The sequence below is a fragment of the Protomyctophum bolini genome, assembly GCF_963924005.1.
Source record: "Protomyctophum bolini genome assembly, chromosome: 5".
Lineage (NCBI taxonomy): Eukaryota > Metazoa > Chordata > Actinopteri > Myctophiformes > Myctophidae > Protomyctophum > Protomyctophum bolini.
This window is the reverse complement of record NC_137866.1, coordinates 36686159-36708432: the sequence shown is the minus strand read 5'-3', so window position 1 is coordinate 36708432 and position 22274 is coordinate 36686159. Positions and strand designations below refer to the sequence as shown.

At 40.5% G+C, this 22274-nt stretch overlaps 2 protein-coding genes across 3 annotated transcripts in view; both read right to left on the bottom strand.

The window, feature by feature from the left end:
* Window positions 1–8621, bottom strand: part of plxnb1a (plexin b1a) — an 82666-nt gene extending 74045 nt beyond the window's left edge. For both annotated transcript variants that reach the window (XM_080764345.1, XM_080764346.1), the window contains exon 1: window positions 8489–8621. The gene's annotated coding sequence lies outside the window, so the exon portion shown is untranslated. The remainder of the gene's footprint in view (window positions 1–8488) is intronic.
* Window positions 8622–9093: 472 nt separating this feature from the next.
* Window positions 9094–21679, bottom strand: LOC308315530 (mitogen-activated protein kinase 14B). The gene is made up of 12 exons (XM_080763556.1): window positions 21451–21679; window positions 20131–20260; window positions 17135–17193; window positions 16396–16507; window positions 14928–14957; window positions 14748–14795; window positions 13362–13476; window positions 12744–12815; window positions 11842–11921; window positions 11265–11343; window positions 10778–10954; window positions 9094–10511 (listed from the first exon to the last, which is right to left on the bottom strand). The coding sequence occupies exons 1-12, from the start codon at window positions 21582–21584 to the stop codon at window positions 10450–10452; spliced, it is 1098 nt and encodes a 365-aa protein (XP_080619682.1). The 5' UTR covers window positions 21585–21679; the 3' UTR covers window positions 9094–10449.
* Window positions 21680–22274: the final 595 nt, after the last annotated feature.

Genomic DNA, 22274 nt, shown 5'->3' with positions numbered 1-22274 from the left:
CTCAACTGTAAAGAGGCCTGTGCTTTGAGAAAGGACTTGTTCAGGGGTGGCATTAGAATAGGAATATAAATCACACACAGCATGCCTCTCATACCTTTTATAAATATTTAAAATGGGTCTCACACACACACACACACACACACACACACACACACAAGCCTTTAACCTTTCAAGCCAAAACGTTCTTCAGTCCACTGATCATTGCCAAAGTTTCATGAAAATCCGACCCCCATCCCTTCAACTTATTTCGCTCACCAGACACAGACACACAGACAGAATTGATTACATATATGCATTGCTGCAGGCAGGCGGGCAGGGTAATGAGCCGTTTGATTAGCATGCTTGGAGAGGCTGACGGTGAATCTTTGATCATATTTGCATTGGGGTACCTTGGCAATGTTTGTAGCCAACCGTGAGCAATGGCACGCACTGACCTCTCCAGCACTCACTCTCTGAAGGTGTGAAATGAGACGGTTGTAACTTCATCGTACGACAGAAAGTACAAATCACACCCATGTGAAGTGAGTGGTGCAACTCTGTGTGGTGGTCCCTGGGGGGTCCCCGGAAGTTCCAGACGCCCAGGAACGTGCCCAGGGGGCCGCTCCGGTTTCGGCGAGCGGCCCCACATCCGAAATGGTTGAGAAATGTAGGTCCTGGATCTGTTATTTTCACTATTTCAGAAAATGTGTTTGTTTGTTTTACACAGTACCATACACCATTTGCATCCCATCTGGGGACGCAAATGTCATACTGTACCCATCAGATTTATATTGGCATGATGGTACGATAATCCTGAAGAGGGACTTTCTTTATGGTTGTCATTCTATAAGGCAGCCAGGATGCACAAAGAGGCAGCTGGGCTGGGGTGTAAGGTTTTGACTACAGGCTGGGTAGCAGGCTGCCCTGGGCCCAGGCTTCAAACAACTCTCCAGGGAGCTTGGTGCAGGGACAGGGGCTGGGCCAGGGGCTTAGGCTAAGGGCTGGTGGCAAAGGCCCACATGTAAGCACCCTGAGGGCATATAGCAGGGTGGGGGTCTGCAGAATGGGTGTGTTCCAGCACAATAAAAAACCACACCCTCTGTCAGATGCTTTTATTAATGGGAATCCATCCATCTGGCTATTTAAAGGAAGAAAAATGTCCATTCATCTGACCATTAAAAGGCAGAAAAATGTTTATGGACCAATCTCAATTAAGGTTAATAAATTAATATTGTGCATGGATGGATCTTGGAATCTACATGGGAGTGGCATAGCTCCAATGAAGTTCGCTGACATCGTATGGCCAAGCCTTTGACATGAGCCATCCATGATGTCAGACAGTCATCTATGATGTCCGTCTATGACATATATGTCAGGGAGTCATCTATGATGTCAGGGAGTCATCTATGATGTCAGACAGTCATCTATGATGTCCGTCTATGACATATATGTCAGGGAGTCATCTATGATGTCAGGGAGTCATCTATGATGTCAGACAGTCATCTATGATGTCCGTCTATGACATATATGTCAGGGAGTCATCTATGATGTCAGGGAGTCATCTATTCTATGATGTCAGTGAGTCATCTATGATGTCAGTCGTCTATGACATATCTCTGGTGTAGCAACATTTCAGCATAATCAGAGCTCGATCCCTTGAATTACATTATACAATGATATCATATAATTTTATGGGAACATAAATGAGAGGGGTACTTCTTTGGCCTACTAAGAAATTTGTTCTAGAGTCCAGACACACTGGCACACACAGAATCTCTTTTAGTAGCCATGCCATAGAAATACATTGGAAAATGAAGCCCCCTGCCACTGTTGGTATCAATAAAATATACTTATCATCAGTACACATACTACATACTCCCAGTACACAACAGTTCCCCAGAAACCCATAATAGTCTGTGTGAGAGGAGAGATAATTAAGTACAGTGGGCAGCCGCTTACTGGTCATTCAAATATGTTTATTGGGCTGCCAAATTATGGGAGTATAGTCCACACAGCCTGAGGGGTGGTGGGGACTGGGGAGGGTGGATGGGACTTCTCGTGGCCCGAGATCCAATGCTTCACCAGACAGCGAGCATAACTGACCTGGGGTCAAAATGGTTGTAAAAGAATCAAATGGGTCACATGGAGTGTTCCAGCTTTATACCGGCGGTCACAGACTATCTGTGCACAAATCCTTGTGTTAATATATCTGTTTATATCTCAGAGTGTACAAATGGAACCAAACTGACCTTTAAGGGGTCAAATGGACCAGTGTTGTACACTATCAGAGTTAAAGGTGTGTTTAGATTATATTTATTGTAAGTGATGTATTTAAATTTTTGAGTTAAATATCTCTAGAGTGTTTGTTCAGTTACATGGGGTCTCATAGCCTCTCACCAACTCTTTAGTAAACACTCAACAGTAAATGCATTTTCAGGTCGGGATACCAATTTCATCCAATCCAGAGAAAGAACTCATACAGGATAGAGGGTAGACAAGTTAAATTGGAAGTGATAAAATCAATAAATGAGCAGACATTGGAATTGGAACACTGGAAAACTGAAGCCAACAAATGAGCAAATTAATAAAACAAACGCAAACTAAGTGTCTTCACACCGTTTTTGGAAAATCCAAATGTCAACTTCCGGTTGTTATGCTTCCCAACACAGAATCACTGTGTTTGTTATTGTGTATAGTATGAAATTACAATTGTTCCTTATCAATCACTGTAAACAAACAGAGAAATGCTGGGCTGCTAGTCTTTTTAAAATTAGGCTACTTAGACTGATTGAGGCTACTGTGGTAAAAAAGAAAAGAAAAAAGCATTAACCACATTCAACCTGGCGTCTCTATTGTGTGGCAAGTCATTATATTATGGCAAAACATTTCAAAACTATATATCGAAATTAGCAGATCTACAAGCTCACAATCGCGATTTCGCTAGTATGAGCTTAAGTGGTTAAATTGGTTGGCAATTTTGGTTTGACATAATTTCACCAATTTCCAAAGATTTTGAGACTTTTGGATTTCACTTCATGCATTCACCTTTGGTCCCTTTAAACTTGATGCGAGCATTATCCATTTTCCTAATTAACCACACGAACACTAGCAGTCCTATTCTGGGCATATGTAATAAAAATAAGCAAACATTCTGCAAAAATAGGTGAGGAGGTCACATTCAGAGAAAATAGCCTGTCTACAAGCGAGGCGTCAGCTTGTAGATCGTCTATTTTTGGCAAAGATGTTTGGTGTAGACTAGGGAAAGAAGAGGACCAAGTACAGAGGCCTAAACATTATAGTAGTTTAACTATAGTGTGTGGTGCTTCAAGTGTTTAAAGCTGTCCTTTTATATAAATTTAACCAAGCTGTATGGGGGAACAGACCCCCATTCCGAAACACCGCCATTCAGAAACCCGGTTAGGGTTAGGGTTAGGGTTCGGAATGGCAGTGCGTAACCACTGTATGGTAGAGAATGTTACAATACAACAAACACAACTGCAGTGGTTAGATTTGCTTTGACTTTCATTGAGACAAGATCCTCTGCTTGACAAGTGGTACTTATAGTGCCTGGAGGTCAACATTATATTTCTCCCCTGGGCAAAGAGATATGTGCCCTATTAGCTCAGTGGTTCCCAAACGTTTTAGCTTGAGACCCAAAAGAGACATTTTATGTCTCCCCGGGCCCCAATAGTGAAAATAGCCAATCTACAAGCTCACTATGCTTTGCCACGGATTGTGAGCTGGGTTTGAATCTCGAGTATGACGTGAAAGCTACGGAATGCAGCTCTAACTGGGGCCACAGAATCCAATACTGGCAGCAGATTAACTTTAAAAATACTCCAAGCCTCGTCAATGAGATTAACTGTTCAATATGTCTGCCAATTTGACAAACCACAGAGAACATTCTTTTAAATATTGTTTCATTGCCCACATTTTGATAAACGTCACATTGACTCATCAACTCCAGAAAAATTGGAAACCAGAACCAAAAGATCCCAGAGCACACATACACAGTAGCATTGTGTGTGCATGCGTGTGCGTGTTCAAGTACAGGAATGTACCATGACGGACTACCAGCTGTTGTTTCAGTGACTGACAGGGCAACACCCAAAATAATTCTGGCATACACACACACTGGCACACACACACACACACACACACACACACACACACACACACACAATGTGATACATCATTATGCCCGATGGCTGATCATTCAAACAAGACTAATACTAACATACCATTTCCATACTCATCCAGTAGGCCTACTCCAAATGAGTGTCAACCAGATACTATAGTCTCTCGAGACAGACTGTTGAGAGCGCTGTTTTTCCATTATTTTTAGACTATGGGTTCACAGTGGACAGTGGTTAATGGCAGGTCAAAGATGTAAACTTTTTAAGACACTCATCCCCAAAGTTAAATTTGAAACTCAGGTTTGTGTTCCAGTCAAGCCTGTATGTGTGAACCAGAGATTACATCCTTGTAAAAGCTCTAAGTCACTGAGTTTCTGATTTCAAAAGAGTGGACATATGCTCCGCTCTGCAGCGCCTCTACTGATGAAAACCTCACATACACTGAATCAAATATCTGATGCCTATGAATCACAATCTGTCAACACCGTGTTAGATGCCTAGCAGTCCATCTCATGAGAGCCATATAATTAGCTTGAAACTGAAAGCATTGGTTGTAATATGGCACTTTACCGCAGCTGCTGCCATCGAAGTGGCATTCATCGTGTATAGGCCTAATCCTGCGTTCACACTAGTCAAGTCAATTTTTTAAAGCACTTTTAAAAACAATGGCAGTTGACCCAAAGTGCTTTCCAGAGAACAGGTAGACCGTAGTGGCGTAGCCGTAGTCTATCCACAGTGCAATAGTAGAACATGTAATACAATCATAAAACAGGCCAAGCAAACAAAATAACAACAAAAACAATGAACAACAATAGACAATAACTTCACATTGTACACTAGGTGAATATAAGGTTTAACCCCCAAAAAGTTTATACAAAGGGTTTTTCAATGGATTCTGGTATAGTATTTATACCTGAAGGTAGATTTTGGTAGACTTTTAGTATGTTATTTAGCATGGCCAATACTACCAGAATTAAGTGAAAAATATTTTGTATAATTTTTTTCAATTGAGATATACAGTATAGCCGTTTATAAGCCTGCCATTTTTAACGCCATCTTGGAAATGACGCCTTTCCCGAAGGTATATTTTTGTAGTATATTCTTAATCATGTCCAGAGGTACTAGAATAAGTTGAAAAATACTTTGCAAATGTTTTCCCATTTGATATGGCCATTGCATGTTATTTAGCATGCCCAATACTACCAGAATCCATTGAAAAACCTTTTCTATAACTTTTTTGGGGGTTAAGGGATATTTCTTCCTAAATTGACTCACCTAAGTGGCGACAAAAGCTAAATGACGAAGCGTGGCCAGTCTACATTGCTGATTGCCGAGTCACTGTTAAGTGTTGCTCAGGCCAAACTGCGTACAGTACAGTCAAGGTAGTTACAGGGCAAGAGAAAGTAAATGAAAAGGGTAGGTATACTAGCCCAACGGCAATAATTTGTTTTTTCTTCCATTGAATGGAGCAGCATTGGAGAGAGAACAGGGGAGTGGAAATGATAAAACAAAAACATGACTAATTGACACTTCACCGCACCGTTGTAGCACTGAAATAAGTTGAAATCTGTAGTGCATCACACCTGTCACACAGCGACAAGTGTCAAGACTCAGTCAGCACTGTACATCGGCATCGCCAGCAAGTGTGAACGACAAATGTGACTAAATTTGACTGAGGGACTGTCATTGGATTTTCTTTTTTAGTTTTTTCATGTTTTATTATGATAGCAGGGAATCATAGCTTCAAATTGACATATTGGTTGTTCAGTTTGTCCCACCAGTTTTGGAGTAATGTCTTGCAGACAACAGCGATTTGAGAAAACAGGCTTGAAAGGTTCACTTCTGTGGTCTCTAACATATACACCTAGCTACATGTTATAGCATTTATTTCATGTCGATTTCAGCTCTGACACTTATTTCAGACATGCTCTAGTATGTGAAGACTACGGGCTGTATTTTGCGTGTCTTAAGTACCAGGTCTTACTCTTATTCCCTAACTTGAGTAAACTAAAGACCTGGAGGCGTGATCAATGCCATTTGGCTATTCTGAGTGGCCAAAGAGCATTGATCACGCCTCCAGGTCTTTAGTTTACTCAAGTTAGGGAATAAGACCTGGTCCTTAAGACACGCAAAATACAGCCCTAAGAGTCTACCTGTGCTATTAACTTTTGAAAAAAAAGGGGGAAAAAGTTTTTCTCCTCTGGTGAAAAGCTGGAGTTGGCGCAATGGCATGCTCTCAGTCAAATCTGGTCACAAATGTGAATGGTAAAAGCTACATTTTCTTTTTCTGTGTCCAGTCTGTGTACTCCTGATACAGTATAGGCCTTGGTTCCTGTGTCTCACCTGAATTTGACACAGTTGACACAGCACCTACTACTGTACAGCACCTCAACCAAGTAGTATAGATGCCACATACAGTAGCACCAAAATAGGTCCCCCAATGAGTATTACAAGCCAAAGAACCAATGCTAAGGCTATTTAGCACCATTTTTGTTTACAGTGAATATGGGATAGCTGGCATACATGAATTCTGATGTGCTAAGTAAGATGACAGCTACAATTACATACTGTAGGTTCTTGATTCAAAATGAATGTCAGTGACTGACTGGCCGGTTTTCAATGCAAAGGGAAACCCCACACAATGACTGACAAGCGTAATCTAAGCAGCCCGTCTGTAAAAACATAAACAGTCTACACACTTCAGCAGCCTGTGGTAACACCATACATATCTATGAGGACATTCATTTATCACCACACTATGGCTCACTCAAGTGTGGGTAATGTGATATAGTGTCTGTAGAACAGGCAGTGAGACCAGCAGATGGTCAGCTATTCAAAACATTTCTGGATTTTCGGCACAAGGAGCATAACCAGAGAGGAATGGTACAGACTGAGGTTCAAGGGTTAGCAGTGTAAACAAAGCAGGAAATCTGTTTTTGTTTTTTCCCACTTTCCAACCTGGAACCCCCATTTTAGGCATTATAGGGGGTTTAGTGCTACATGAGATCTCTCAACTCTCAGATCTAGTAGCTGTTTCATAATGAAGGGCAGCTGGATTGTCCATCATGAAAGTTGAGAAAAATCAAAGAGCTCTTTCTAGCTTGTTTACGGTCTATGCAGACACAGACACAAGTAGCATGAATGATACAAATACAAACCCTTCTTGTGTGTGTGTGTGTGTGTGTGTGTGTGTGTGTGTGTGTAAGCAGTTTGTCTATGGAGAAGATATTGCATATCCTTGAATATAGTAAAACAAGTTTCTACATACTTTTTGGTATATTAACAGGTTAAAATGTTATCTCCCCCCCCCCCCCCTACAATTTGTGTTAATAATAAGCATGTGCATCCAGCTTCATCTGGCTTGACCATATTCTTCTGATTATTGTTTGGATTATTATGTATGCGCTTATAGTGCAGATCCAAATAAACTAATTAAAATGTGAGAGAAGGGGGGAGAGAGGGCAGAGAGAGAGCTAGGGAAAGATTGCAAGGGGGTGGGGACACAGTAAGGTTATCAGGTAGGAAGAGAACTCATTGGGTCTTTAAAAGCAATGCCTCACCAGAACAGCTGAAAACACACGATCCTATCTAAACACAGCCACACCAAGGACACAGGCACCGAAGTTGAAGTGTGTGTGTGTGTGTGTGTGTGTGTGTGTGTGTGTGTGTAGGCCTATGTATGCAAATAATGTGTCTATCAATTTTACCTTAAAAGTTGTATTGTTTTTAGGGAGGAGAGGATATTATAATTCTAATATGAAGAAAGCTGTTCTCCAGTCCATTCTCTCTCTATGCAGGATCCACAATCAATTTGAAACACAACTGTCTGTCCATGAAAGACAAATATGGGCTGACAACATCTGCATCAAATGAAAACAAATCCATCAAGTTCAACAGTGCCAATAAGTGTCAACTAATATATTTTGTGTCAATGAGGCAACTGTGCAGCTGTGTGTTTATCCATTAGAATGCCTAATGCTAGCAGGTGAACAAGGCATTTTACATTTGTCTCATGCATTCCTAGATCAGGTGACATGCGTGTGTACGTGCATGCAGCGTGTGTGTGGCTGGCTGTGACTTGGCTTGGAGCACAGTGATTCTCATTCACAACAATGGCCAGAAGCTAACTGCAAGTCTGCACCTACTCATAATTTGAGTAACAGCGCGTGTGTGGGCTGCAGCCCAATCATTTGACTCACCTCCGTCCATAACAATAGAAAGCCGCTTGATGATGAACCAATTCAACCGTTCAAACAGTACTTGTAACTGTTTTACAAGTAAGAATACAATACCTTAGAAGTCGGGTTTTACAGATAAATCATATGGTCTGAAAACACATTATGCAATGCATGATGGCTCGCATCACATCTTACCTGATTGAATCACAAAACGTGAACTTCTCATCCGCGTCAACAAGCGAGGAGGCGCGTCCGTCTGTTTCAAACACTCCTCCTGTCTAGTGTCCTTTTAGCGAGACTCTTCTTTCTCTATTTGCTCATAATAATAACAATAATCCCAAACATATTTGGTCACGCTCGCTCCCGCAATACAATTCGAGGTTCAAAACTTTGGGTACCAACAATATGCGCGCTGCTGCCTCGGGTTATGGATAAAAGTGAATGACTAGTTGGTTGGTTGTGAAAGCTCACAGGACACGCGAGGAGCCGCAACTGACCAGGAGGCTGAGAGATAGCGAGCGCCCTACACAGGAGGGGGTAACAGCTCAATGGCGACACCTTGAGTCTGGGAATGGTACAGCAACAGCTGGCTGGACTTAGACTGACTGACTGACTGACTGACTGCCTAGTTGAATACGTTTTAAATACAGCCTTAAACACAAAGGTGAGTGATAGTGTAATAATAACAATTAAGTGGCCCCGAAATCCCTAACTTAAAGGTAGTAGGTACAATGTCTGTCCACCGTAGATAGGGCCATTGGTAAATTATGATAAAAGTCCCCATACATTTCATAATGTTTTATTTGAGTACAAGTAAAGTTGACACTCTGCTTTAACACAAAGTGAAGTTACAAAAAACAAAGTATACAGACAGAAAAAAAGAAGAAAAAATGACAATAAATGAAATGGGTAGCACATGAAATGTAAAATGTAAAATTATGTAATGTAGGGCAGGCTATATTTACATTCCTGTAATTGATACCATATGTTGATAAATAAAGTTCACAGCACACTATTATTATTCATGTAACCACCTGGATTCAAACCAGGGCCATGCGTGTGTGAATTGAAACAGACCAAACAACCGCTCATCCAAAGGGGCATATGCCCCTTCTGGGCTACAGGCAGGGCTACTCTGCTACACAGACACTTGACACACCATTAGAAAAAGAGCAATAGGTCAAATAAAATCCACTGACATAGAAATGTCTTCTATTCACAAATTCAGGACGTTTTCTTTTTATGATTTAAGGCAGCATTGGTTTCCCAAATGAATAGCTTTCTAGTTCTGAAACGATTCCAACACTTTGATCATTCGTCCAGCGGTCCAGCAACGTGTGAGTAATACTAGTAACACTAACATTTATGAGCAATTAGTCAACAATTTGTACCCATTTTGGAGAATATTATTATTATTTTATGTAAGGTAAGTAAGTAGTGACATTAATGGTGGTGTAAGTGGTATGTTTTTTTTAATTATAAACATAACAAAGACAGTTTATCATCTTCAATGTGATAGTATTCCAATTCCATTTGTATGCTCATTCATTTATTTATTTAATCACTTCCAGTTTTACTTATTGTGTATCCTGTGAGTTTTCTCCAAATTGGATAACATTGGTATCCTGACTTGAAAATGTATTTTCTTAATATAATGGCGAGATGGAGAAAACCTTCTTATTGAATAAACACTATAACACTGCTGATTATCAGAATATAGAGCTAATATAACAATTATTATAATAAACAAAAATCATTTTAAACACACCCTTATAAAACAATCATCCTCAATCCTCAATTCTTGTGTTATGCAGTTCTATGTACTGGGTTGTCTAATTAAACCAGGCAGATTGTGTGTCATTTCCACATTTGATGTACTGTATTATTCATAAATAAATAAAAAACAATATTTATTATTTTTTGAGTTTTCCTAACCCAGACGAATCTGGTCTGGCACTCCTCAGTTTAAATTACATTTCGCTCACCCCAGAGTTGTGGGTAACCAATCAGAGCCCACTGTTCAAAGTGAGACTTTTTTGCTGTGATGTTGGAATCGTTTTTGTAATGGCCCCTTGGAAATAAATCTTCCACGCCAAAGTTGCAGTCTGTCCATGCCAGTCTAGAGTTTTCCCTCTATGCTGTTTGGTCACGGTGACTCACATGGCTGTCTGACTGGGGTTGGCAGGGTCAAAGGTCATGATCTCCATGTGGATAAGACCTGGTCGGAGAGTTAAACAATACAATGTTAAACACATTTAACTTTTAAGCCCTATATGTACTTTGTTAAAATAGCTGAAAATGGCTGATTTACAAGCTCACAACAATGCATGGCATCGTGACATGTTGAGCTTGTAGATCTGCTATTTCACTAGTTTTTTCAAAATAGGCTTAAGTGCTTAACGTTGTTAAACATCCAACGCAATTTAATGGATTTTCAACACAGGTATGACATCAATTCAGTTCTTCAATGTATAAAACTCTTACTTTTCCACTCGCCCACTGCCAGCTCCAGGTTCTCAAATGAGTCATCGTAGGTCTGGTCAGATGAGGGCTCACACTCTGGGTCGTGGTACTCAGACAGGTAGGGATGGGACAGTCCCTGTTTAGCTGTCAGTCTGGTCTCTGGATCCAGCAGTAACATGCCCTCCAGTAGGTCCACCGCTATACATACACACACACACACACACACACACACACACACACACACACACACACACACACACACACACACACACACACACACACACAATGCAGAAATATGCATTAGATAGCACCTCGCAGTCTTCTTGGTACTGTAGCATATTCATTCATACTCAAGGGGAATGTGTTATCCTCTGCATTGTATATAATTTATGTCACTTAATCAAAGTATTGCCTTTGTCTTTATAATATTTTTCATAGTGAAACCTTTTTTATGTTGCTTTGACTACAAAATGTAATTGTACAAATCTCAGCTTAAATTTCGGCATACCATTTTCCTCCATTTCGGGGAAAACGTCCTTGAAAATCTTCTTCTTCATAACAGGGAGACCTTGAACATATGACTGGGCCTGTGAAAGTACAATTTAGATATCAACAGATGTTTTCATCCAGAGCGACTTACAATGTGCATGCAGTCAGCGTAAATTACATGAACCCTAGTCAACCAAGGACAGGGTCAGTGGATGAAGAAATTAATAAGAAAACATGCACATCTTACAAAGTAACCCACTTTGAACCCCAAAAAGTTCTGCAATCAGACGTGCATCTGTCTAGCATCATTTGTCTATGGCATGTTCATAGCCACTTAAACTCTCTATACTAAAACAGACCTGAGTTGGCTCTGTACTTGGTCTGCTCTTGTTTCCAAGTCCCTTTGCCAGAAATAACAGATCTACAAGCTCACAATATATTGTGTTGTGAGCTTGTTGTTCAGCTATTTCTGGCAAATGTTCCTCCAGAATAGCTGATGCTAGGGTTCAAGTGTTAAGCAGGAAGTGCAAATGCAGATAGAATAAATAGATGAGTCTGAGGAGGTGAGTTTTCAGAAAATCGTGATTTTGTCATACGTCTTTGCTTTGCATCTTCTCGACCAAGGAAGGATGAGGTGTTCCTGTCATGCGTAGGATCTTCTTCAGCTGATCGATACCTTAACAAGCTGGTTAAGGAAAGACCATGTTATCCATTATCGCTCCAGAGCCAGAGGAGTGGTATTATTATATTCAAAATTGGGAAAATGGAAATCTGAACAGCCACTAGATGCCACTATTTTATTATTTGTATAAATGCATACATCATCTTGATTACTGGTACTCAAAGTGGGATTCGTGGACCCCCAAGCATCCTCTAGGCCTTGGGGGTCCCCAACAAAATGAGGAACAGTATAAACAATGAATCCCTAATTCCTGTGTTCAGTGATTCTGAAATAACCTATACAAGCTCACAGCGTGTCACAATGCAAATAATATCCTGATATGACTTGCAACATGGGTGAGCATCTGAGACAAAACAAGTGACTGGTCACATGGTCAGTGAATATTCTTTCAGATAAGAAGCTCAGCTGGCCCTGTGGTGGGTTAATTTAATTTCTATAAATGTATTCTTACCATGATGTTAATTCAAAAGAATATACTGAACCTTTTAAAACTCTACATCAAATGAATAGCATTGCATTTGGGCTAAATAAAGGCAAGAAGTTACAAAGCAAAACATTCAGTACTCAAGAGATTCTGTCTAGTGTATTTATCCAACTTTAACATATCATCAATAATAAAGAATATTGTAATTCAATATTACTCAAATAATAATGTTACAGTTCCCTGTGTTATAGCAACTAGTAAATGAAAGTATAGCTTATCAGCTAGACTTGTCAGTGTCATACTGTATGTACTGCATGGGTACTGCATGCACCGTGGGTACTGCATGTACTGTGTGTAGTACTATACTGTAGGTATTGAACAGGTAAGGATACTGTCATGTCCTGGGAACAGGACCTTTCCTGTGATCAGCTCCGCCAGGATGCAGGCAGCAGACCACACATCCACTACGAAAGAACAGGAATAAACACAGCAAAGTTTAAGTGTTATCATAGAAACATCATCTTGTTGCCAGATTCAACTACAGCACGATCTGCTGTTTAAGCCCTATTGCATATTTTGTTGTATGCTGGTGTCGGCACAGCTAAAATAGTCAATCTACAAGCGCACAACACGTCACATGTAATGTGACACATTGTGAGCGTATGTATCTGTTATTTGCGCAAATCCTTTTGTGAGAAATGTGAAAATATTCACACATTGCTTGTATTGTTTTACACATTATTATAATTATTTTTGTGTGAAAAAAATCTCATAAATTCTCACAAAATGCTGTATATTTATCACAACATGCTGTATAGATCATCATCTGCAAATGTTAGTTTATTTATGAAACTTTTCACACATTTTTGGAAAAACAAAACAAAAAACCCTTAGTGTTCTATTTATTGCACACTGTCGGTGACTCACTGTATTCAAAACATGTTAAAACTTGTTTCCTGGTGAGGGAATGCTATAATATGATAGTACAGTTACAGATGATATGGCTCTACCTGTTTGGCTGTAATGCATCCAGTTGAATATGATCTCTGGGGCACGGTACCAGCGCGTCACAACATAACCTGTCATCTCGCTTTCAGTCTGCCGTGCCAGGCCAAAGTCCAGGATCTGAAATAGTAAAAACAGTCACAACAATGGTTTATGACCCTAAGCACTATTTCACATACACCAAGGTGTTGCAATCAATGTTATTCTGTCAGCTTACATGGTCATTCTAAATACACACTGGTGACAGACCGCTACGACTCTAGCCTACATGTGAATGATGCTTAATTGGAACTTTACTATTATCTGCAGGGGCAGTTAATCTGTAAAGTCCTATCTGAATGGGTAGAGAGACTATCTGAGAAACAGAAGGTCCGCGGTTCGCCCCCAGGACCCCGGTTGATGTGTCAAAGTGTCCCTGAGCAACACACTTAACAGCTACCTGCTCTGTGGGCGCTGTATTAATACCACTTGCCTACTGCTCCGTATAGTTAGGATTAGGATGGGTTAAATGCAAAGGACACATTTTGCACAATGTGCAAAATGTAGTGTGACCCCAAAGGAGTGGTGAACATCTGACTTGATCAAATGACTGGCTGGTTTTTATAGTCCCTATTGTATGCTCTGACCACAGAACGTCAGCCCTTTCCTTCGATGCTCGTAATGTGCGAAACGACTTCCAGTTCCAATCTTCCTTCATTCGCCCAGTTTCAAGCCATGATCACTAGCTGCTATAGTGTCAGCATTTAACTACTTATTTGAATTCATTTGTTTAGTTTTATATATTTATGTTGTGTTTAATGTGAATGTTACTTTTGCTTTTGTTATTATCTATGATGCATATTTGATTGTTTGTACACTCAAAACACTAGAAATGAGGATAACGTTAGTGTTTTTTTTAGTTATTTTTTTTATTTTTATTTAACAATGTATAAATTTGCCTTATAAGAATGATAGGATCTTTGTTGTATGCAGTAAGTGATACAGTTAAATTAGCACAGGGTGAGGAGGAACATGATGGGAAGATGATTCAGCAGTATGACAGGAAACGATTATTGTCACGTTGAAAGTTTAAAAGGTCCTAAATATGGACATGATAATCAGATAGATGTATGACTATTGACTTATAAAGCACCCTTTGAACTTTACCTTTATTTTTTAAATAAACTTTATTTGAAGAGTATGAGCATGACATCATACTGGTATGCAAGTTTCACAAAAATAAAATAAAATCCAACTCTTTGTTTTTATATTTTCTCCCACAACTTCCTTCCCAATCCTCCCCATCCACCCACCATCTTTCCCCACGAGGCCAGACATACACACAACAGGTATAAAACCAATAGATTGAGTACATATTCCCTAGTTAAACTAGGGAATCGCAAGAACTTTACCTTTAATTCACAGTTTTCATTTACTGCAAGGTTGCCGGGTTTCAGATCCTGTAGGACAGAGACATAATTACAAAACATTAGACTACAGTGACTTTCTGCAAAGTCTCTCAACATATAATAAAACAAGACAATCTTGATAGATTAATGTTTGACTGAGGAATTAACCTATAAAATACTAACCCGGTGGACGATTCCAGCAGAATGAATAAACTGTAAAAATACAAAAACAATCAGGTTGAAATCAACACAAGTCATAATGGAGTAGTACTATACATACATACTGTACAAGGTTGCATGTTTTGAGGAACAATGGACAGTGTTATCTCTCAAGACAGATTCAGCTCAGCAGCTTTTTTCCCCACTTTATTTTTTACTGAATGGGTTCCCAGATAGTCTGATAGTGGACAGTGAGTGATACATTGTTTGCAGTTGTCCCTCTCTATAACAGTGTTATTCATTGTATTTTATATGTATTTCTATTTACAATTTATGTTTTTCAATCAACAATCAATTTTGTTTCAGTTAGAAGATTTACAAGTAGATGTGATAGTTTCAGTTTAGTTTGTATAGTTTTTTTAATGTGTAGTTTTACTAGTTTATAGTTTCAGTATTGTTTTAGCATTATGATATAGCTGGTACTTGTCAGGGTCAAGATTTAACACTGTGAAGGTTGTTTCACAGTCATGTTGACACTTGCATGTTGCTTTGTTTGTTTACACATAGTTTTAAATCTTACTTTAGATATAGCTCACTGCCAGGCTGCCAGCCCAGTGGTGTGGTGTGGTGTGGTGTGGTGTGGTGTGGTGTGGGTTGTGGTGTGGTGTGGTGTGGTGGGGTGGGGTGGGGTGGTGTGCTGTGGTGGTGTGGTGTGCCTGCCGTGCTATGGTGTGATGTGGTGTGGAGTGGAATGGAGTGTCTGAGATTGGGAGGGGGATTCAATCCCGTCAGTCATACCGAAGACTACTAAAACAAGTACCCTCCCTGCTTGGCACTCAGCATCAAGGTTTGCGTTATGCCCATACAGTGTTCTTGTATATTAAGCTATATTAAGCTTATACTATCTGCAGCATACTGTGCAAATGTAAAATAATAAAAAGTGCCTTAAACCAAATTACATGTCCATGAGTGCTGGTATTCTCTCCTTGGAGAATTTCGTGTAAAGTTGTATATAAAGCTGCCTCATGCTAAGGAGACAGGAGATAGGCTCCTGCCCCTACTTTACTTACTTAGTTTTGCATCTGTCACAAACCAAAAACAGCCAATCTACAAGCTCACAACATGTTGCGCTGCATTCCTGAGGCGCAACGCTGACATGGAGATTCAAAGATTCTATGCGTTACAACTTGATATTACAATTGTGTTTGTTTCATATTTTCCATGGGGCCCCGCATATGGTTAATGCTACAGGATTAGGGTTACAGTATTCTAATTAATTTAACCTCCTTTGAGTCTTGTTGAGTTCAGAAATCTTTAGTTCTTTACCAGCTAGACATGGGCAAGACAATAGCATCATATTAGCAAAAAGAACAAATGGTAAACCAATGTCACAACAGGAAACAATCAAGTTTTTGAGATTGAGAGAGATGTATGCTGAATCAGTAGCTCTCTATCACAACACGTGCATATAACAACAAACAAACCAACCAACCTTGAGTCCCCTCAGAAGCTGGTAGAACAGGTACGCGATGATACGATCCGTTAATCGACGCCTCTTCATGATGTGGCTGAGGTCCTGAGCTACGAGCGGCATTACCATATAACTAGAGAGAGTGAGAGACAGACAGAGGGAGAGACATATGAGAGAGAGAGAGAGAGAGAGAGAGAGAGAGAGAGATAGAGAGATAGAGATGAGCAAAGGCTAGCAGAGGTGACAGCAGAGATTACTACAACATAAATGTGCAATAAGCTATAATCTGCAGAGTACTAGTCAACTTATTACTGTACAGTACATGTATCTCTGCTGATAAACAACACTGTGCACACAAATCAAAACAAACTTGCAATGAGCTTGCTCTACTGTACACACACATCTAATGACTTTTCTCATGTACTCAACCACGGGCACATGCTAGTGCACACACACACACACACACACACACACACACACACACACACACACACACACACGTATTGTACTGTACTGTACAAACACATAATGTACAAACACACATACTGTGCACTGTGTACAGTACACTAAACACACACACACACACACACACACACACACACACACACACACACACACACACACACACACACACACACACACACCTACAAGCTGGCACGTGCACACAAGCTCGCTTACACACTCACTCACAAGACACACGCAAAGTCTCAACAAGCTGCGACAACTGGCCGAGGAATGCGGCTTCTAACCCCCAACTCACAAGGTCTGGAATTTCTCCGGTGTGGAATCAGGTGTGAAGACGTCAAGGAGGCAGATCACCTTCAGGAAAGAAACAGCAAGAGCAGAGTCGTGTTGTCATTATCATATTCTTATAGAACTAGGTGACTTGTTGCAAAACATCAAGTACAGTCTTGTATATTGTCAATGACATTTTGACATCTCCAAAATCATAATTTTTCAGTAAATGGTCAAAAGAACCTGTGTTCCAATGAATAGATCCAATGTATTTATACTATTTAGTCACAGTCTCTTGTTAATACTTTTTCATCGGTTCAGTATTTATAAAACTCAGAGACAGACTTAACCATTTTCAACTGGGCATGTCTTAACAAGTAAAAATGTTCAACATTTTCCAACATAGTCGATGCTGTCACATGCTGTGGCGCGTTGGGTAGACCAGATTATTTATTTTCAGGCTCAACAACATTGCACACCACCTGAAGGTTAAAGGGTCAGTGGCATCTACATTGCGTAAAATGTGCTCTCAGACTGAATAATTATTACACTGTTGCTTTAGAGTTGTTTCAATGAAACGCAGTTAAGTCTCTCTTAAGTCTTTGGTTTTCAGTGAAAACAATGAAGCATGCCGGTTCCCACAACACACATGAGACACTCCTTTGACAGGAGTGTAAATCAACTTCACTGCAGGTTGTGCATCATTGGAACTCAAACTATTCCTCTGCATAAAAGGATGACGATCGATAGTACAGTAGCAGCTGACATCATGTCAAAACGCTGAGTGACATGATTTGGTAGGATGAGGATATGAGATTAATGTTAGAAACACTCAGCTGTCCCTTCAGGTTGTGGGAACAATGTCACTTGTAAATAAAGCTCTTTGCAAATTGTTTTTACTGACTGGCCTTACAAATACTTCAACTACTCCATGAAGACACAAAGGGGTTATTTCCATCGACGAGCATTATAGATGCACAGTACTTTACCCCGGTATATGTGGTGTGTCCCATGGCCCCTGTCTAGGGGTCCCAGACCTCAGAATCAGAGTTAATGTAATGATAATAATGTAGACCTTATTAATCCCTCAGGGAATTGAACTTGGAACCATCTGATTCCCATGCAGTGATGCAGCCTCTCTGCCCATTCAGCTATTGCCTCCCCAGAGTTTCCCCCCTTGAGGCGCCTCTAGTGATGTGTAATGAATCCACAGAGCCTGGCATTGCAACGATACAACTTATTCCTATGTGGTGAGGACAGTCTGATGTTGCAGGGGATTGTGAATGTACAGACCTACTTTGAAGCATTATGTGGTGATCTGGTATAATTATGTACAGAAATTGGTTAATATCATATTGTTTCTGCATCTGCTGTTCATAATAACCAATATTTTTTACTAGTGATAAAGATTAGAAGTTGTGTGAGCTGATATTTTAACTTACCGTAATTATTTCCACTGGATAGTCTATTGTACATACTACCATTTCACATAAAATAGAACATAGGCTTTAGTGGTAATTTGGGCACAAGTAATCTTCCACTTAGGGTCCACTACATTACACACATCATCTATTTTATGATGTCAATAATAGAAGATAAAACTGCATTTGTTCTTAACACTTATTGTGCCCAGAACGTCCCCACACGTCTTTATAGTTACACCCGACATCTTGAGACGTTTATAGGTCCTTTTTTATCGTATTAAACGCGGTTGCTAAAATGTTTTGACAGTGCCTTGTGCAGCAATCCCGGACATGCATATTTTGCGCATGCACGCAGCCATTCACTTCCTTGTTTACGGGCCGACAAGATTTGCTATTATCTTTGAATCTACATCAGAATGGCAACGTTCTGTCCTAATTTCTGACTTAACCAAGCATCTCTACTGGAGTAGTGTGGGTATTTACCTGCAGAAACACATTGCATATGCATACTTGTGGTATTATTGTGCAACCAAAATGTCAAAACAACAAAATACAGCAAGTTGGCAACAGGTAAACACCACCACATTTCAGTGACTGATAACTGCTCGTATAGAGGGAAAAGATGAGTATAAAATGTATTTATTGTTTTGTAATGTAACATAAGGCAAAGACATAGGCCTACTAGAAATACATACTAGAAAAAAGAGCAAAGACATGTACATCCCCAACCCAAACTTGTGTTGAGCTGAGTCAACTACTGAGCTGAGTAGTATACAAGAAAATGAAAACACTTGCACACTGAGGGCTCCGATGCTATATACTGTAATTGATGCCTTTATTGCACCAAAAAGTGACTGACGTTTCGAGCACAAGGCTCTTCCTGCATACTATGCCTTTAATTATTGCTTATAAGGGCCCCAACTAACTGAATACGGCTTTGATTTATTTTTGAGGGGCGCTAGCCCCTCCTATGCCCAGCTTTTCGGGATATGTAAACACAAAGCAAATTGTGATTGCCAGAATGAGATGATGTGTAATGAATCTAATGATGTCTGATGATAAGAGCGCCCCTCACTTCACACGGGTGTGATGGCAATGTGCATTATGTGCAGATAGCAGCTCCCAGCAAATAGCAGCTCCCAGCAAACAAATAACATACCGTAGCTGCATGTCAGGCAGAAACCATGTAGAAGTCAATTTTTCAACTTTCAACAACTTAATGCTTGTTCATCATTTTGTGTCACACAAAAGTAATGAATAAGAATATCAGATCTACTAGCTCACAACATGTAGATCAGCTATTTTCACTATTTTAACCCATAAAAAACGGGAAAGCATCTGTGTTATTTCATCTTCTACTGTATTTTTAAGTGTGAGATATACTGATTTAGAAGGCATTTGTAGAATCATCCTGAAGTCTTAATTCGTTAAAATGTTAGTAAAAACATCAATAAAAAGGGAACGGTGGAACGGTATTGGACATACAATGTTTCTACCCGACAGCAACGATATGACACAGATTATGAGCTCAGTCCGGAGTCCGGAGCTGACTTCATTCATATCCTGTGTTCCACCACCACGTTGCCCAAGGACTTACATTGTCATGCTGTATGTGTCGCAGCAACCTGAGCTCCCTGTAGGCTCGCTTGGCGTGGATGAGAGACTGGAAGGGTCGGGACAGCTTCTTAATGGCCACCTTCTCCTCGGACTGCTGGTCGATGGCAGAGCTTTAGAGGCCAAATGACAACAATCTGCATGTTATTTATTCATCTTTTGATACCCTGCCCGTTACACACTTTGCAGAATTATGGCAGGCAGCACAGCACAGTGTAGACACTGACCGCCAAGAGGTAGTGTGTGTGTGTGTGTGTGTGTGTGTGCAGTGTGTGTGTGTGTGTGTGTGTGTGTGTGTGTGTGTGTGTGTGTGTGTGTGTGTGTGTGTGTGTGTGTGTGTGTGTGTGTGTGTGTGTGTGTGTGTGTGTGTGTGTGCTATTATGTGTAGAATATACCTGACTGGGATTCTGATTAGAGCTTTACTTTAGGTCTACTACAAATGGAATGTTGATGATAAGCACAGAGGCAAAGAACATAAAGAAGAGGCAAATAACATATCAAGCAATACATTTTCTGTTCTATTGATTAATGATTATTAACAGGAAAGTGAAGGTGTCTGCAATTGATGTCTTTTAGCTTGCCAAAATAAATTACCTCACACCGTTTTTTCTGTAAATGTACTTTACAGCTCCTAGTGTTGTATAGCCTATATGTCTTGGGGTGAATTGAATGCATAGGGCCACAATGGGAACAACCCCCCCTTTTAGCATTATTGTATAACTGTCTGTACCTATATGCAAACTGTTATTAGGCTAAAGTATTTAATCAATCAATCAATCAATCAATCAATAAATTAATTAATTGAGTGTATTTAGAGAGATAGAGAGAGAGAGAGAGAGAGAGAGAGAGAGAGAGAGAGAGAGATTGAGATTCTTGCCTTATCTGCGGACCTGCATCGACTTGCTAGTTTGGCCTCAAGCACAATAGCGCTTCTGTTATCAGTGGAGCTTAGCCTAGTCCTACTCCTCGGATTGCATGTAATAGCTTACACGACAGGTAGCTATATATGCACACATCAACTACGCAAATAAATCATTTTGGCCATTTGGGGTTACAAAAAACGCGACATTTGATAATAAGAAGATTTTTTTTCTATTCCTGTTCTCAATGCAGGTGCAACGAAATTATACAGAAGACTTAATTGGCAATGGCAAATAATAAACACTTTGCCGTTTGCACTGCTCATTTAGTATTAAATCACCCATTTGTAACGCCGAGGGCGAGGGTGAACAACTGAACATTCACTCTGGGAGTTAAATTAACACTCGTACTTTTCCCCGGGTTCCCTGGCTGGTAAACTCACCACACCGTCCCGTAAGCGCCCGAACCGACCGCTTTCAGTGCCGTGTACCGCTCTGGGACGTCCCACGTCGTCTTCTGGATCTCCAGCCTGTGATAACCGGGTGGTGTGGGTGAGTCCTTCACGGGGGACGCCATTGTTGCCCTCAAATATTTATGTAAAAATAAATATCTGGACTGGTCAACATAAAACTTAGTTCAATCTCAGCCCATGAAGTGTCAACCTGCAGGTAAGATGGTTAAAGGTAGACTGGATCAGTGATCGGGTGACGCCCCCTCTGGCAAGCCAGCCCTCAACTAGCCTGGGCACCATTTCATTTCGGTATGAGCCGGATGATATGCCTACGTCACGTTGTATGCAGCTTCCCAAACAGGATGTACCCAAAATAATCCCCCCTCCCCCGCGATCAAAATGTTAGTTCCCCCCCCGACTTTACTCGCCAGTTGCCATTGTGCCGCACTCTCGCTACGAGTTGGATTGCAATATGGTCCTTGTATTTTAAAATTCAACGAAACTAAAGTACGCCGCATCAGAAGCATATTAATTGGTAGGAACTAACATTTTGATCGCGGGGGAGGGGGGATTATTTTGGGTACATCCTGTTTGGGAAGCTTCCTACAACGTGACGTAGGCATATCATCCGGCCCCGGACTTTTGGAACAGAGACCAGGCTTTCCTCCGAGGCGGTGGAAAGCCTGGTGATGCGAGGTTAGCCCTCAACCACACATACACTGCACGCACCCGCGTGCGTAATTTGTGATAATCTTGAGTAAAAATGGTAGCCTATATGCATGATTGATTCAGTCTTGTGTCTTGACAGCGATTGA